Source organism: Tinamus guttatus, unplaced genomic scaffold (genome assembly GCF_059628265.1).
Source record: "Tinamus guttatus ecotype Peru unplaced genomic scaffold, ASM5962826v1 Tinamus_guttatus_pri_ptg000403l, whole genome shotgun sequence".
NCBI lineage: Eukaryota > Metazoa > Chordata > Aves > Tinamiformes > Tinamidae > Tinamus > Tinamus guttatus.
The window spans coordinates 2,825,863-2,842,561 of NW_028288937.1; the positions used below are offsets into that span (position 1 = coordinate 2,825,863).

Consider the following 16,699-nt stretch of genomic DNA (forward strand, 5'->3'; position numbering starts at 1 on the left):
AAGGGATCAAAGAGACCTTCATCATGCAAAAGAAGAAAAAAGTTTGATTATTTAGATGAGGTTTGTGTGTTTTACTTTTAGAATTTTGTATTATATTCTTCTAGTTACTGACACATATAAAATTGTTGACTTTCAAAGATAAGAGAAAACCAAGACAGCTAAGATAACAGAAGATATTCCTTGATTAACTAACCTTTAATTAATTGGAACTGAGAGCAGCTTCAGTCAGAGATGCTCCCAGCTGAGAAACATCAGCACATCTGAGTGGTCAGAGCAAACACCTCTTCAGCAGTTAGATACAATATCAAACAGGGATTGCTTATAGTCAAATTCATGTTTACAACTAAAAAACAGTTCAAGACCTGAGATACCTCAGAGAGCATACTTAAGCCAAACATAGAAATTACTGTAATGCTGATAACAGAAAGGTACAAAGTTTAAGCAATAGAAGAGATAGTGTTTGCACAGGCATTTTTAGGATCATTATTTTAAATACACACACAAAAAAGGAACTTAAATTACAATTTAGAAGCCTAACTTTCCTTTCATCATCAGGGTTTTTATTTTTTAGCTATTTGCTAATCTGATCCCAGTCAAGATGAAAAACAAGGAGCCAGGGTTATGACATGTAAACCAAAGTGAAGAAGTTTGCACCATCTTTGTTACACCAGGAGTGTTGTACTACCTGTTTACTTGCTTGAAATAGGAGTAACAGTAACATGACAGAAAAAGGAAGTTAGCATAAGTTCACATCCATGCCACACTCATACCACAGCTTAGGGGACACTGCGCCAGAGCAAAATAAACAGGAAAACTCATTTTTGTGTCACCTCCTAGATTACCACGATCATACAGCAAGAGGGCAGCCAATCGTTAATCCTCCAGCTATATCACATATGCTCTCATAGCTATCCTTAGACCACATTTAAATAGATTTTTATAGGTATGATTAAATAGTCATTCCCCGTTCTTCAAAGTTGCAGCCTGGAAGTCTTACCTAAAGCAGCCTGTAGTCTGTTCCAAGCAAGTTCCCACATAATTCCACTTCTCAAAAGATATTTCTTATTTTCAGGCTTCCCAGAAAGCTACCAGAGAAAGGAGTCCCCATCACTAAGCTCACCTTCAAGAACTGTATTCTGTACAAGCAGATCTGACACCATTCCACGCTCCCCAAAAATGGCAGAGAAGAAGAGAGAGCGCTTTCTAACATTTCAAAAACCTAACATACCAGTTTCACTTCATTTTTTTTTTCTTCTCCTCACTCAACTTCAGGATCAATGTAACTGCTCTCCTCCTCGCTTAGTGCAAACACCTCAGCCAACAGCAAGAGCACTACGAGAACTGGCTCTCAAATGAAAACAGTGCTCCCCTACAACTGCTCCAGATAATCCTCATCAGGACCCCACTACACACTTATCAGGGCACAACCAATAAACTGAGGCTCCTAATGACCCTTTCGGAGTTGGCCGCAGGTGGCTCCTTTGACTGGTGGATCATCAGGAACAGCACATGTGTCTCCTGAAGTGATCACTACACAAATAGAACAGTCCTTTTTTCCAGCACTTTTCCAGGTCTCAGGCTTTGCTAATGCTTGGTGCTTTCATTAGTTCAACTTCCTTTCTTCAAGTTTCTTTAAAATCAGCATTTTTCCCTGCTCTTTAACACCAAACAAAAAGGCAATCCTAAAACTACTTCCTCTGAGGTATTTCACTAACCCACTGGCTTTTATCAAATTCTGCAGTTCATTTCCTACCAGCTTTGTCCTTATTAGATGCATTTTTCTTCTGCTACCCATCATTTTTGCCCCATTTGCAGGTATTTTGCTTTTCTAATACCTTTTCTATCATTTGCTGTATTTTTGCTCTTCAGCATCTGTAGCACCACCCTCCTGCAAGTCCCTGTCTTCCTTACAGCTAAAGGAAAGCACCCAGCAGACCACAAGGTGCAAGTCACAAACCAGATCTACCCAAAGAGTATTTCCTTAGTGTTTGATTCTAGCAGCCTCCATGGACCAACACATGTAGCGAGGGGGAAACACAGAGAGAACCAGTTATATGAGACCCATTTCTCTTTCTCTTTGCTATTTGCAGATTGCCCAGAAAAGCAACAACTGTGTTGTATGTGACCTATCCCGAACTCCACTCCCTTCCCAGCTGTGTAGTGTGCTCTAAGCTGCACAGTCCCCTTAGGCAGCTTCCACTGATCTTGAGGTCCTGGAGTTCCCTGGAATAGACCAAATCCCGTAAACAAAGGGCTTTGGAGGCTTTGAGTTCTCAAACCATTCCCTTCTCTCTATTCCCAGCCCTGATAGTTACCCTAACGCCACCCCCATTAAAACTTAGTTTCAGTGACATATATTAGCAAAGAGTAATAAATCAGGGAATGATACTCTCACTCTGCTTCTCAAATTCACAAGGTCTTCCAAGTAACGAAATTGCAATAGTCCCTACTCTTCCCTGAAAAAATTCTCTGAAGTTGTAAATTGAGTATACAGTTTACTAGCAGAGAATCCTCTTGGCCTTACATGAAAGCAATGACGATTCAGAATTCAGCGGAGGCATGGGCAGAAATTATGAAAGTAGCTTTTCCCCATCCTCATATTTTCTCTACCCAGTAGTCACCAGGTGTAACAGATTGGAGTAACTATGGATGGCTTTTACAGAATAAGCAGGTGTTGTCTAGCTTCTCCGTTTGCAAAAGACTTAATCATATTACATAAAGAAAGGTACAGATGAGGAAAAGCTGTTATGTTGTAGTAGGCTGTCAAGCAAAAGCTTGACAACATGTAATAGTGTTATAGTAGTAAGAAGCTAGTAGTTAGTGTATATTGAAAGAAATCTAATAATGTTTGAGCTGAAAATAACAAAGATAATAGTAGTCAAATCTGGAAAACCCAGATTCATCCACGACATGTGTTACACCATTCCATAATGTGAAGACTGGAGTGCTTGCTGCTGGCCATAGAGCTAACTAGTACTAGGCAATCGCTCTTTGTCAGTGAGCAAGCATAAGCAGCTTGTAATTAGATCTGGTTAAAGATACTCAAGTTCTAGAAATGAATATATTATAATGTGGTTAGCTACTGACTTCTCACAAAGTGCACCTGCACTGTTTATAAACTTGATGGAAGCAATCTCTTTTACAATAAAAACTGTTTCTGCATCTCAGTCTCAGACCAGTAGTGAAGACAAATCCAGTTTAAAAAAGTTCTTCCTATGACATGCACTGATTCATGAACAGACACTGATATTTCTGATAGTGAAGAGTATTGTCCTTATGAGTCACTGCACATGATGCTGCTGAAAATGTGACAAATGCTACCATCTGCTGCTCAGCACAGCACATTAAGGGCACAAGAAAAACAAGTGAAAGTTCAGTTCTGGGGTAGGTTGAATTCTGTTTTGGAGATATTTTGCTGCATTTGAGATACTTCAAGCAGTATTTTTCTTACCAGTTTTCGCAACAATAAGGGACCAACACCTGTAATGGCTGTTCAGCATAGAAATGCCCAAGTGCTTTTGAAAATAATCAGTATTACCCTACTGATAAAAGAGGTTAGGTTTCCTGAGCTTGTAAATCCATTTCTACCCTGTGAGGATCTGCATTGACGAACAGGATACCAGTGTACACACATGCAGAGCGCACGCATAGAGGACAGGACCAGTACAGAAAGAATTTCTGAGGTGTCTGACAGTGCTTGTATTTCAAGTCCACCCATTCCCACAGAGGGCTACAAATTCACACTTCTCTGGATGTGCACTGGCCCTGTAAGGCAACAAACCAGGTTACCCTTAGCTACACGAATACAGCTTAGCTACACTAAAACTCCAGGAGGAGTTTTGGGGGGAAGCCTGCTGCCTCCATACATAGGGAGCCCAGGTGAGCTTTCCTAGAAGGTTAGTTTTCAAGAAGCCCATGTAAAACCTGGCCTAAGTTTCTTTAGAGTAATGCCTATGTTCTGTCAAGCAAGGATTCAAGTTTGTTCCAAATTATCTACTTCTCTGTTTCCAAGTAACAAATGATTTTTCATTTAAACATCTGGATCTTATTTAGAAATCCTCAGCCACAAACTTCTATGCTTTAAAATTAATAACCCTGTGCAAACTGTGGAAGGCAATAGGCATGACTGAGGTCATGCTCAGAACACTACTCTCCCAGCAATGACTGTGTAATGCTAACTTCTCCTGAAAGAATAGACTTTAAATTTCAAGGAGGGCAAAAGAATAAAACCAATGGTTTCTCAAAGGACTTAAAAATATTTCATTTTGTGAATCCCAAGACACAGGGAATAAATTGCTCTTCTTGCATCTCATGAAACATTTTATCATGAAACATGAGTGGAGCAAATTTACTTTTGTGTTGCTCTTACATTCCAAGTCAAAATTCTGTTTATTTGCATTTCAGAAAAATACTCAAGTTGGATACCTAAGTTACCAGACCATTTTACAGGAACTCTGTAGCACAAGTGAGAACTGAACAAAGGTGAGAGATTGCTAGCTGCTCATTCATCCTTCTTTTAAGTCACCTTGGGCAGCTAAATTATTGTTGTTATTGTTATCAAAAAAAAAAATCTTGGTTTGATTCAGGTCTCCATAAATTCTTATCTACTCATCAAAAATTAACCAAAGATCTGCTCTACCTTTTACACTTTCTTTAGTTTACATTTTCTTTTGCTATTATTAAAATATTTTAGACAATAATACAGCTACACTTTACTAAGCTTTCCCAGTGCTTTCAGTGTTCTAAATATTCTGATTTAATTAAAACTGTGACAGGAGGGGGAAGAATAGAACCTGAGGCAACTCAACTATTTCACAGTGGCTGTGAACTGATCGTTAAATACCAGCTGGGTACTAGCAACGATCTCTACATAAATATTGCCTTTTTTCTATTTCCTCTCATTTAACAGCCATACTCACCAAGTTCAACAATTTTGCGCTGCACAACAAGGTGCTGTTATGGAAAGTAAAATACTCTAATTTAGTAGTCTGTGTTAGAGACTCATCATCAGCTAGAATATCACCAAGATTCTTCTGTGTTTTAAAATATACATCATCATCATTATTCTTGATGTTTTCATATGTTTCATGGTATCTGGGAGGATCAATAAATGTAAACATTTTTAAGTAACTTGAAACAATCTTCGTCTTAACACTTGCAATATTTTGCTCACATATTCCCAACTGGTGTGTCCTAGCATTGAAACAATCATTTAAGAGATTAAGAAATCTAAATAGCTTCACATTTTTACAATAAAATGAAATAACTGTGTAAAAACTTAAAAGACTGTGTAAAAAGGTCTGAAGAGTTCTATTTTTAATTACATTTCAAAATAGTGTTATATAGAACATTTTTTTTCTATTTATAATCAGTACATTTATTAAAAACTTCAGGGAACAAATAAGCAGACTAGTCTGAGTTGCTTTAGGGAACGGTCATCAACAACTTGACTTTGTGTTTGAAAACAAAGAGGAGAAAAGAGGTAAAGAAAAATATTTTAAGAAAGAAACTGCAAGATTCCTTTTCATCTTGCAAATAAGCAGAAATGAAAAAAGGTAAGTTTCAATCGCACACTCTACAGCCCTATTTAATGACTGAAACAAGCCACAGCACAGTCTTACTTCCTTAGAAGAAAACAAGCTATGCACAGTCAAGGAGTTAGGAGAATGCAAAGTGGAACATTCTTCGCTTAAAACTTTGCTTAAAACAATAAAGACTTCATTATTTACAGACTGCCACGTATTCTCCTGCACAAAAGTCTTTCCTCCCCCCAGTTAGCCTGCCATTTCTTTTCAAGTCTTCCAGTACCTGCTGCCTTAGTGATCTTGAAGTTGGATTTCAGTATCTTGCTAAAGAAGTTAGCTATATGATTTGAAAATCTTGCAGCAATTTAGAAAGAGGAAATGTATATAGTGATAACACCTTTGGAACAAAATTTGAAAATAAGTGGCTCGATATTTGCTAAGGTAGCCTTCACTCACTTACAAAATTAAAATGAGCAATGATAAATATCTTGCTGCAATAGTCTGTTTGAATGCATAAAGCTTTTGTTGAAGCTACATGAAGTCTAATCCATAGCATATGTTTTCTCATCAACACAGTAATATTTTTCAGACTCCAGAGCTAACAGACATTCAACACTTGCATAAAACATGGAGAACATCAAATAGGTCACTTAAAATTCAGCAGTAAATATACTGAAAAAGCACATTCAAATCTCCTGCCAGCATGTAAGAAATACCTCTTTTTTGTCATTCACTAGTCTGAATATTCTACAGGGAAGAGTCATGTGTTACCACACATGACCATCACTTAGCACTTTCTAATAAAATATATATAGATACATATATTTGAAAAGGCTACAAGATGTATCAGAATCAAGAAGCAGAAAAGTAATTCACAGCCAACAATGTTTGATTTAAAATTTTTCTATTGTCCATATTCTGACTGCTCCTCAGCATATCTTAACATGTAATATATTACCCTGCTTTCAAGTAAGTAGTTTGCTGTGCAATACAATTCACGTAAGAACAGAACTAATTTTGGTCTTCGATTATGCATGAGATATCTAAAATCAGATTGGCTGTCTCCACAGCTACTTGTAAGCCACTACATTTTGCAGCAAAACAGTCCAGTGTAAGAAAGTCAGCAACTTTTACTGGAGGCTCTTTGGGGCAGCTCTGCAGAACAGGAGAGCTAAACTGGCTTTGCAAAACCCTCCAATTGAGATTCTGAGTGTTATCGTTAATCCCACAACCACATTTTGAAACTAAATCTGACCAGTTAGAAACAAAGGAGAAACCTGACGGAACAAGCCAACAGTGTCCATAAACCGTGTCTGTAAAAATGTCTCCATCATCATGATTTAGAGAGCAAGCTACAGATTCCAGTGAGCGGCAAAAGGCATCAGCAACCAATTGGAATTGTGTCCGAGAACAATCTATAGCTTTAAAACTGCTAGCTGGCAGATCGTGACTCTAAAAACAGAAAAAAAAAATCAACAGAAAATTAGAAAACTCTTTTACAGAAATGGGTAATTTTATCAAACACATAGTAATGTTGGCATTTTTATACAGATGGTTCACAGCAGTCAAATAATAATAATAATAAAAAAAATGTTAATGTGATGGATTTTCTGAAGAGTAAAGACTTCTAGACAAGCCAAAGTTGAGTTCTGTACGATTAGTACAATACAAAAATTCTACATACTTTTATACTAAGTTAAATACACACGCACAAAAAAAATCAAGCCTTCCTGTTATTAATGGATCTCTATAGTGACATTGAGTACAAATAAACAGGAGAGAAATCCTGAAATGGACATTAGCACTGTATATTTCAAGATTTTTTTTATATTAACTGTTAGAGAAGAATATTTATTAATTTAATATACTGAAAACAATTGTTTTATCTGTTAGAGTAATTCTACATGAACTAAATTCTTGTTTCCTCTTAAATGATCTCACAGCGCCTTACATACCTTGTGTCTTATATACGAAGCCAAGTGAGTTTCTGAACAGCCACCACCCAACAGTGCCAAAGGTTCCTTGATTGTCAGCTGTAACACATGCTCTGCAGTTTCATAAGCACGCTGAAAACCACAGAAATTCACCATTTCACACACCATAATTGGTTTTCACAAAAAAACCCACTATCAAAACAAAATTTTGAGTAAATTTTGAAATACTCTTTGTAAAATGGAATTAAATGTGTATAGACATGCTGAGGGATTTCCAAAACATTTACTTAATGAGAAATTGTATTTATTTGTCCATACTTTGCATTGAAAAATATAAATTAAATAACTGTATCTGAATCTTTTTTGCAAAAAGAATTTTTTCATAAAATTCAAACAGTAACAACATCACCTTTACAGCAACTATTCAACACAGAGCTATGATGGACTAGTTCCAGGTGCTGCTGCAGAGCTTGCACTGGGCAATTTTTCCCTTGTTCTCTCACAGATCAAGTAATGATAATGAAAATCGTTCCACAGCACTGGCCTCGAAAACAGGTGAAAAAAAAATCTGTCTCTAAGTGACTTCCATGATTAAAACAGAAGCATTACATAAGCAAGAGAACTTCAAAGTTCTTGTAATTCCAGGAAGAGGCAGATTTTGAATTCCTTTTTTGAAGTTATGTACTTAAACTCTAATCAAGTTCCATTAATGTACTAAAAACCTCCTATCTGAGCTCATTTATACTGCTCATTACCCTCTTTCATTATTTTCCACTGAAAGTACGTTTTTAATGAAATATTTCAGGAAAATTTGCCTACCTTCAATTCATCCCATGTGGTTTCATTTCTGTTGCAGAGCATCAAACTGCAGATAAGTGTGTCATTAGGAATTAGATGCACAAAATGTTTTGGAGCAAAACTCACAGTACACACATCCTTCAAATTGCCATAGCAACTGGGAGAAAAAGAATGCATGGAAGCTATAGGCACTGAACCTGTTCAATTAAAAAAAATAGAGAGCCATACATATTACTATCACTAGCTGTCTGTTGCATTTCACAAAGCATAAACTTATTTTTTCCTCATGATTTTTTTTATATAGTAAGTACTCTTTAAGGTGTATTCACACAACACTTCCATCTACAGAGAAAATCTCTAGAAAGTGTTGGGGTTTTTTTTTTCAAAGTGTAAAATTTAGCAATAATTCATGATAAAAGTAACTTCATTATTCTGATCAGATGGAGCTCAAAAATAATCTACATCTGCCATCCATTTCTATCACTCCTGCAGCAGCAAGCAGTACTCATGTCATCATTACAGCATAAAAAAAAAATCTTTTTTTTTTTTTATTTTTCAAAATAAAAGAGAATGGCAACTCTTGCTCTGAGGCCCAGGTAAGATAAGAACAAAAAAATTCTTACCCTGCAACCACACTCACTATTCCACTCACTACATATTTTGTAGGGTATTATTATGAGGCAAACACTAGAAATACTTATCATTTAAAACTCACATCTTACCTGTCATTTTACTCAGGGGCTCCATCATAGGTAGTCCAACTCTGTCTACAGCCACAATATGATTCTCTTTCAGATACTGTTTTAAGGATGGATGGATAACTTTCTGGCACGCTACAAGGCCAATCCCATCATTAACCAGCTGCTTTCCTACATTAAATAACTGATCCAGTTCTGACATTTCTAGACAAATTCCATGATCGACTGTTATGCTTCCTTCATCAAGGTTGGAAAGGTCTCCTGACATAGACACACAAAAAAGTGCTACCTTGATCATGTCTGAAGAAGTTCTTTTGATATACAGTGGTTTCGGAAATTGATTTTCTGTTGTTTCCAGCAATAGTCCAGGAAAAACTGTAGAATCCACAACTCTTCTACCTTTCATGGGCACTATTACACACTTTCCTAAAACAGCACTAGTTTCAACATGACATGGAACAGTAAGCAAAAAAGCCTTTACAGTCAGTCTAGTGAGATGGTCAACCTCCATTTTTCTAAGCATGCAAGCAGGTTTGCTTGTTAATATGCTACGTACCAAACAAAAGAGAGTCTCGAGATTGCTAAAATCTACAGGTACTCGACAAGCACAGGCCTCAGACTGGAGGTAGTCAGTACATAAGCTCAAAAGATACTTGCTTATTTTAATAACAGTACAAGGCAAAATGTTGATCCTTTTAAAGTTTTCAATCAAGCTACAGCAAAGAATGGCAGTAAATAAGCCACAGTCACTGAAGCGGGATACATGATTCTGTACAGAGGCTGTCAAAACCCTTAACACAGGATGACTGACAGAAATACAACGGAGCACAGCTGAAGATTGTGAGGTTGTACAAACGTAGCCTCCCATGCCATTGTGGAGCTGTTTGAGCCTACCAGCAGGGCCATAGCAAGATTTCAAAACACCACTTAGCACAGACAGTGACCGATGAACTAAATCTTCAGATAAAGGTTCACTAATATATAATGAAGGCTTTTTAGCTTCAACACGAGACATTTTCAAAACAAGACTGTACTGTCCAATGAAACATCAGACTTCATTTTCACCCAAATCTCAAATAGTACACTTAAAATGGTACATTTTTATTCTTTACAGGCAAAGATTATTAGTTTAAATGTAATACAGTATAATTACATTCATTTAGGTGTTCACAAGAAGTCTTTTAAAATCCAGCTTAAATACTACTGTGAGACAAATATGCAATAATAACAGAAAACTATTTCATTCATGACGACCTTTTTTAATTTCCGAATGTGATTGGGCTGATTTTTTTGCAACTAAGTTTACAAGCATGCTACCAATATGGACACCTATAACAGACAGTCCTGCTACAAGCAGAAAGTTCTTCCTATTCCATCTAGTCTTCATCTTTGTCTTTTCACGGCACTCACAGACGAGAAGCTTCAGAGTTAGTTATATACCTAAAATTAACATAACATTAAGATATTAGTGCAATCTTGCAACAATATTGTATAGTGTGAACTGTTATACTATTTTTCAGGAAAAAAAACACTCGTGTAGCTAGCAAATTGCAAGCTACAATGCTATTTAATTGAGAAAACCTACTAATACTTTATGTAATACAAGCAGCTGGCACACATGTATTTCCATCAATTAATATCTTTAATTATGGCTTCCTGTTTGTATACTGTCTTGCCTGTAGGTGTGTAAACAGCAGACCACTATAAACTGCAATGAATTGCATGAAAATGTAAGGTTATAGTGCTGCTAAACTCTTATACTGTAGAACAAAAAAACTGAAATACAAATCAGTGCTTCTCAGGGAACAACTTTAGAAACAAAACTTCTTCACGTTCAAACACCTTTAAAGACTCTTTACTCTTGAAAGGAGGTTTTTTTACTTGAAAGCTTCTGCATATTTCAGCTCTCTCTAAAAAAACTTCTGAATTTAATTTTATTAAATTAAGAAGTACTGTCTTTACCTATGTTGTAACCATCTGTCCTTTGGTATTCAGTAATTTTTCACTGCTGAGATCTTGTTTCATATGAGTGCCAAGGGTTTGAACTTGTTAAAACAATGGCTTAAAAAAAAATACTATCTGCTTTATTACAGTACCAACTAAAGTGTCATTACATTCCTGTAACAGTTCTAAGATCCAGCATTTCAGGATGAAAGCCAAATGATGACTTCTTAAAAATAAAAAATGTCAACAAACCTAACACCACTGACACCTTGCATATTGGAAACACCAAGAAATAAATCTAACACTAAACATCATAATTATTTGGGTAGTTATTTGTGAAACACCAAATTGGACTTGTAGTATGATGATATAACATTTTAGCACATTTTAAGGCATGAAGTGCACCATGAGCAAGTTGCATGCTAGGATTTGGTAAAATTATATTTTGGCCACTGCTTGCAACAGTAAAGGAAATCTTTATTGTACAACAGCAAATGTCTTTGATGGTTTATGTTATGCACATTACATCCTGGATATGTATGTAAAATGTCACTTAATCAGTACATTTAAGGAGATCTTGGGTATTTTTAACCCTTAAGGGTTAAACATAAATATTGAATAAACCAAATAGAAATCTTTAGGGACAAGTGCTGGTGCTTAAGAATTTCAGAATTACGGTGAGTTTTTTTTCTGCCCTCCCCACTCCCCTTTTTCCCCTCCCTAACTTAATGATCCCCTACTGAAGGGGAAGGGCTACACTTACAACAACAACAGCAACAGAAAATAGCCCAACTGTTTGAATCCCCATGGTAATGCACCCTTCAAAAGAGGTAAAAGCTGGCAGCATGTACTGGTGCTTATAGTCCAAGGTCACTTGCAACTGTTCCCAGAAACAAGCAAACAAAAACCCTTTCAACTTTGTACTGAAGATTCTTAAACAAAACTACTTTTTAAACTTCTGTGCAGTCACTACAGTATTTAAGACTCTGTACGACATAACATGTAACAGTCTTGCCTTTTCTTAAGTAGCAATGGCTATCACTGTTGCAACAACACAGACTATATTACTACAAGTAGTCTCAGCTATTTCTATGCTCTTCTGGTCAGCCACACTGCTCTTTCAGGTCTAAGTCAGTTACAAGCATCTGACTGTTCACACATTTTGTATGCTCTTAAGCAACTCCAAGCTACATAGTAACATAACTTAATTTATCCCATCTCAGGATTTAGCAATGTTTTTTGAGAAGGCAGATGATATATTTTGGGGGTCTATATAGCCACAGTGTTAAGTTTCCAAAAAAAAAAAAAAAAAAAAAGTGTCTGGAAGATTAAGATCAATGCAGCAAGATCTCCTCTGCCAGGAGATTCCAACTTAACGGACTCTATCTACTGTCTCAAAGACACAAATACAGCTAAGTAAAACTTACCTATCACACATAGCACTACTGCTACTTTTCTTTATTTTTGTGTTCATTTCGCATCACGTATGACACAATCCCAGGTTCTGGAACAAAGTTTTCCTCTGTCTTCACTTGGAAAATAGGGCTGGACTTGAGGTGAAACCACCCCCAGTGCACCAGCCCAAGGCCAGTGCCCATAACAATCAGAACCTTGTAGTCCTTCCAGAAGGTTTTAAGACCCATTGTAAATGGGCATCTACCTAGACAAAGATAATTAATTATGTAAAGTATGTCCTAAAAATCCTTTCATCCTTTATAATAGCACAGAGCAGATAAACTTGTGTTAGTTAACTACTGTGCAGCAAGTGCACAGTAAATAAAACAGGACAAAATACAGCCTTACTTTGTGAATTTAAAAGGGAGCTTAAAATACGTACATATATATATATACACACCTTGAAGTATTAATTGCTTTATTTGAGGAGCAGTCATTCCCTTTATCTTACCTTATCCTTGCTTTTTAGAGTTACTACAAGAACACTTCAAAGGAATAAAATTGCCAATTAAAAAAAAAAAAGAATTTGCAAGTTCCTCCTTTGCATAGGTTTTTTTTGTTAAGAAGCACCTAGTGGGAAAGGGTGTGTGGGGGGTGGGGGGATGGGGGTGTAGAAGTGTATGGCTCAGATTTTGTATTCAAAAAACTACTTCCTTTAGCGGTTACAAGGGCACAAGCCGCGGAGCGGATGTTCTCAGTCGCTCTGAATCCATCCTCGTCTTCTCAGGGGCTCCCGGATCGGCCAGCACCTCGCTACTGGGATCACATCGCCCGGCGTCTTTCCGTGCCGCAGCAGAAACGGGTTCAGCAAACACGCTCGAGCGGTACATGCGAGGGCGCGGAGAAGGGACCCTGCACGGGGCCGGGCGGGCCGCAGGTCACCGGCTTGGGCGGGGGACCCCTCACCCCAGTCCGCCCCAAGGGTGGCCCTAGCACGAAGGGGCGGCTCGGGGCTCCCCAGCCGCCCTCCTAGCGCTCACCTCCGGTCTGCGGGAGAGGAGGGCACGCAGCGCGCCCCGCAACAGAACAGCCACCACCTCAGCGGGCCGAACTCTCCAGCCAACGGCCGTGCTGCAACCGACGCGTTTAAACCCCAACGGCTGCGAGGCCTCCTCACACCATCCTCTCCCCTGGAATGGGGGTGGATGAGGCCAAAGGCGGTGCGAGCGTCTCTGTCCAGCCATTGGTCCACACGGCTCACGTGACCACCAAGGGCCTTTGCCCTTCGTCTGGAGAAAGCGGCGCCGCCGTCTCCGAGTGATGGTTTTGTTGGCGGCCATTTTGCGTTCGGGCAAAAGTTGGGTAGGCAGCGGCTACAGCAGGCGGCCATTTTGAATAGGGGAGAAGAAGCTGGTGCGCGGTAGCCATCTTGGTTGAGGGCAGAGGAGCCGTTAGGAGCGTTGGCGGCGTGAGTATGGCGTGAGGCTGCCCGTTTGTTCCCTCCCGGGGTGGAGGGGTCGCCAGGGCTGCCTCTGGGTTCCCTTCTCGGTGTTTCCTTGCTTTGTAGCTCACCGTGCGGTCACTCTGCACCGCTTACTCGTTCCTCTGCCTGCAGATAGACAGTGTGCCCTAACCGAAGTCCTTCAAAATCCCAGTCCTCTCCAGCCCTTTAGTTGCTCGTTTCACGTTTGCTCTTACCTGCACTTTTCTTTACTCAGTCTGCTGTCCTTCTACTGCTGGAGCTGCTGCCAGGAATATCCTGTGTTGTATTCCTCTGTTTAAGGTGTTGCTTATATTTGATTGTTTTTGTTATCCTGCAGTGTTTTGTTGTGAAAACGTGACTCTGAGGCATGTGCAGGTGCTCTTTAGTGAGCAATAGTAAAGTTTTTGCGTTTCATGCATAGTTGCAAAGTTCATAAAAATAACACGTTATATGTTTTTAATGTATAGTCTCTATGTAGAAAGGAACATAACAACAACAAAAAAGTATAAATTTCCTCAAACATTTGGGATTTGCCAAAAACAAAATAACGGACAACTCTATGTTAAGGGGTATGTTGTTTCTCAGTTTCTCATTTGTGTTTTCCCTGCACTTGAAAAGTGAAGGCATGTTTTTGATGCTAAGTTGCTGAACTTTTAAAGCAACCTCTGAATGAGGAAGCTTAGATAACAACAAGGTAGAAATATACAAACTAGTCGGAAGAGAAGCTTCCAGTGGTTCAGCAGGCAAATACTGAAAGGGGAAAAGCTGTTTGGGGCGCTGAATTTCCTACACGAGGGTTATAGTTTCCCTAAAAGAACATTCATAGATACGTGGCTTCCATAAAGAATTCTGGGCCCTAAATCAGAAGTGGTTTTGGCTCAGATACCAAAGATCTGGAGAGTTTGGGGAAAAAAAAAAGATTTTATATTGTGATACTTAGTTTTGACTCTTCTGTAAAAATTGTTAATAATGACTTTTGTTAGTGGTCAACATATGAGGCTTTTTTTTTTTTTTTTTTTTTTTTTTTTTTTTTTTTTTTTGCCTTTTTCAGGTGCCTGATTCTCCCTGTTCATAAAGACACACACGGATGGGCAGAATGTTCACAGCAGTGCTACCAAAGTGTTAGAAACTTCCATAACTTTGCAGGTGTGCGTATGTGGAGCTGGAGTTTTCAGTTAGTTTAATTTAGTTCAGCCTCTAAGAGGCCATATCTTTTGACTCCTGCTGAGTTTCTACTATTCCACTTACCCTCAAATTTGGGAAAGAAAGAGTGCATCATTTTTGAAACATGTCTGACTCTTACTAAAGGGAATCTAGATGTTTAATCCTAGATTTTGCTTTTTTGCCTAGATAGGTCACAAGAAATTTGAGAATTGAAACACTTATATATATATATATATATATATTCTGACTATTTTCTGAGGAGAGTTTTTCTAATTTACTCACTTATGTCCACATTTCCTTGCTTCCCATTTTTATATGCTCAAGTTACTTTACAGGTTTAAATCAGTTGGACAAATACTGTATTCCAGGAAACAATTTTTGTCACCCAACAGTAGCAGTTCTAGGAGTTTCTTTTATTTCAGCAGCTGCTGTTTCAAGGATTACTATGTTTTTCTCTCTCATTAAGACTCTTACAGCAGTCCTACTTATTTCTGTGGAGTACTGCTACCAGTATGAATCAAAAGAGAGCAAATGATGTAGTATTCTAAGTGGTCCAGACCACTGGTCCCTACTTTATGGTTTTGGAAACTGTTAACAGTAAAGTTGAAAGAATTAACTGCAAAGTTTCTAGGACTATTACGTGAAGGGAAAAATGCTAGTTCATGTGGCAGAAAGCGTGGCGTGGCATCCGAGCTTTTGTCTGTGTTGCTGTTATTTGAAAACATGATTTGTTTTGTATCACTTCCTGCTTGCTATTGCTGTGTAGCTAATGTGATACATTGGGTATGAATCTTGTGCTTTTGAGCTTTTCAGAACATAGTGGAAACATTCATTTTTATTTCTTATATTAATTTCTGTTTTAAGTAGTTGCTTGTAGACTCGCTAGCTTAGTAAGGATAATGATTTCATGAGGAAGGAGGAGGTAAGCTTCGCTGAGAAGGAAATGTTTGAAGACTCTTGAATAGAGCAAGTATTATTTTATGTGTGGTGTGTGTGTGTGTATAAGCAAAATGCTCCAGGAATTTGATGGTTTCTTTTTTTTCTTTTAATAAGTATTCTTCTTTTTGAAGTATTGACAAAATCATCTAGGTCTCTCCCTCCTCTCTCCGAAAAAATCCTTGTCATTTGGCCTTTTCATAGAGATTTGAGTTATTTAGTTCCTTCAAGTGTTGATCATTTTTAATTCATATTTTTATAGGACCAGTTTACATTGAACTGTCATGGGATCAAGCAAATTTGTCATTAAGGTAAGAAGAATTTCATATCTTTCATTTAAAAGAAGTGCTGATAATCTCTAATACTGAGTAGAGGATGTGTGCATTGTTTTTTAAAAATGAATGAAGAAAAGATGCATCCTTCAGACTTCTGGTCACAATAGCGTATTTTATTTCAGCTTTCCTTTCTCTTGGAAAGCAAACTCCTTCAAGTACTGCAGTATCACAGCAGAGTGAGCCTGGGATCCATCTTAGCTGAAGATTAAAGTCACATGTGCCTAATGGTGATCAGTTGTATAGCTGGGATCAGAAACCTCATGAACTCTCAGTAAAACAGTATTAGCTTACCTGAATTAAAATCTGGCATTGATTCTTTTTTTATTGTAATTTTGTGATATTATTCACCTATTTGCCAGATAATCCCAAAGTTCCTGTTTTAAAGGGTAATAATATTTTTAAACTCTTTAACACTCCTGACTCTTCATTTGCATCTTAGTTTGCCTTTTTTCCTCCCTCATTTTCAGACATTATCCATCTTAAAGAC

General features: G+C 37.9%; 3 protein-coding genes across 3 annotated transcripts; all 3 read right to left on the minus strand.

Moving 5' to 3' along the window:
• Window positions 1-6,390: 6,390 nt before the first annotated feature.
• On the minus strand, window positions 6,391-9,970 carry MKKS (MKKS centrosomal shuttling protein). Its single transcript, XM_010225964.2, has 4 exons — window positions 8,980-9,970; window positions 8,279-8,454; window positions 7,481-7,591; window positions 6,391-6,977 (listed from the first exon to the last, which is right to left on the minus strand). The coding sequence occupies exons 1-4, from the start codon at window positions 9,968-9,970 to the stop codon at window positions 6,537-6,539; spliced, it is 1,719 nt and encodes a 572-aa protein (XP_010224266.2). The 3' UTR covers window positions 6,391-6,536.
• Window positions 9,971-10,180: 210 nt separating this feature from the next.
• Window positions 10,181-10,404, minus strand: LOC104578406 (uncharacterized). The gene has a single exon (XM_088531301.1). It carries the CDS (start codon window positions 10,340-10,342, stop codon window positions 10,196-10,198), a length of 147 nt encoding a protein of 48 aa, XP_088387427.1. The 5' UTR covers window positions 10,343-10,404; the 3' UTR covers window positions 10,181-10,195.
• A 1,941-nt stretch (window positions 10,405-12,345) lies between these two features.
• On the minus strand, window positions 12,346-12,592 carry LOC148593381 (uncharacterized). Its single transcript, XM_088531237.1, has one exon. The coding sequence runs from the start codon at window positions 12,540-12,542 to the stop codon at window positions 12,348-12,350; it is 195 nt and encodes a 64-aa protein (XP_088387363.1). The 5' UTR covers window positions 12,543-12,592; the 3' UTR covers window positions 12,346-12,347.
• Between the last annotated feature and the right edge of the window lie 4,107 nt (window positions 12,593-16,699).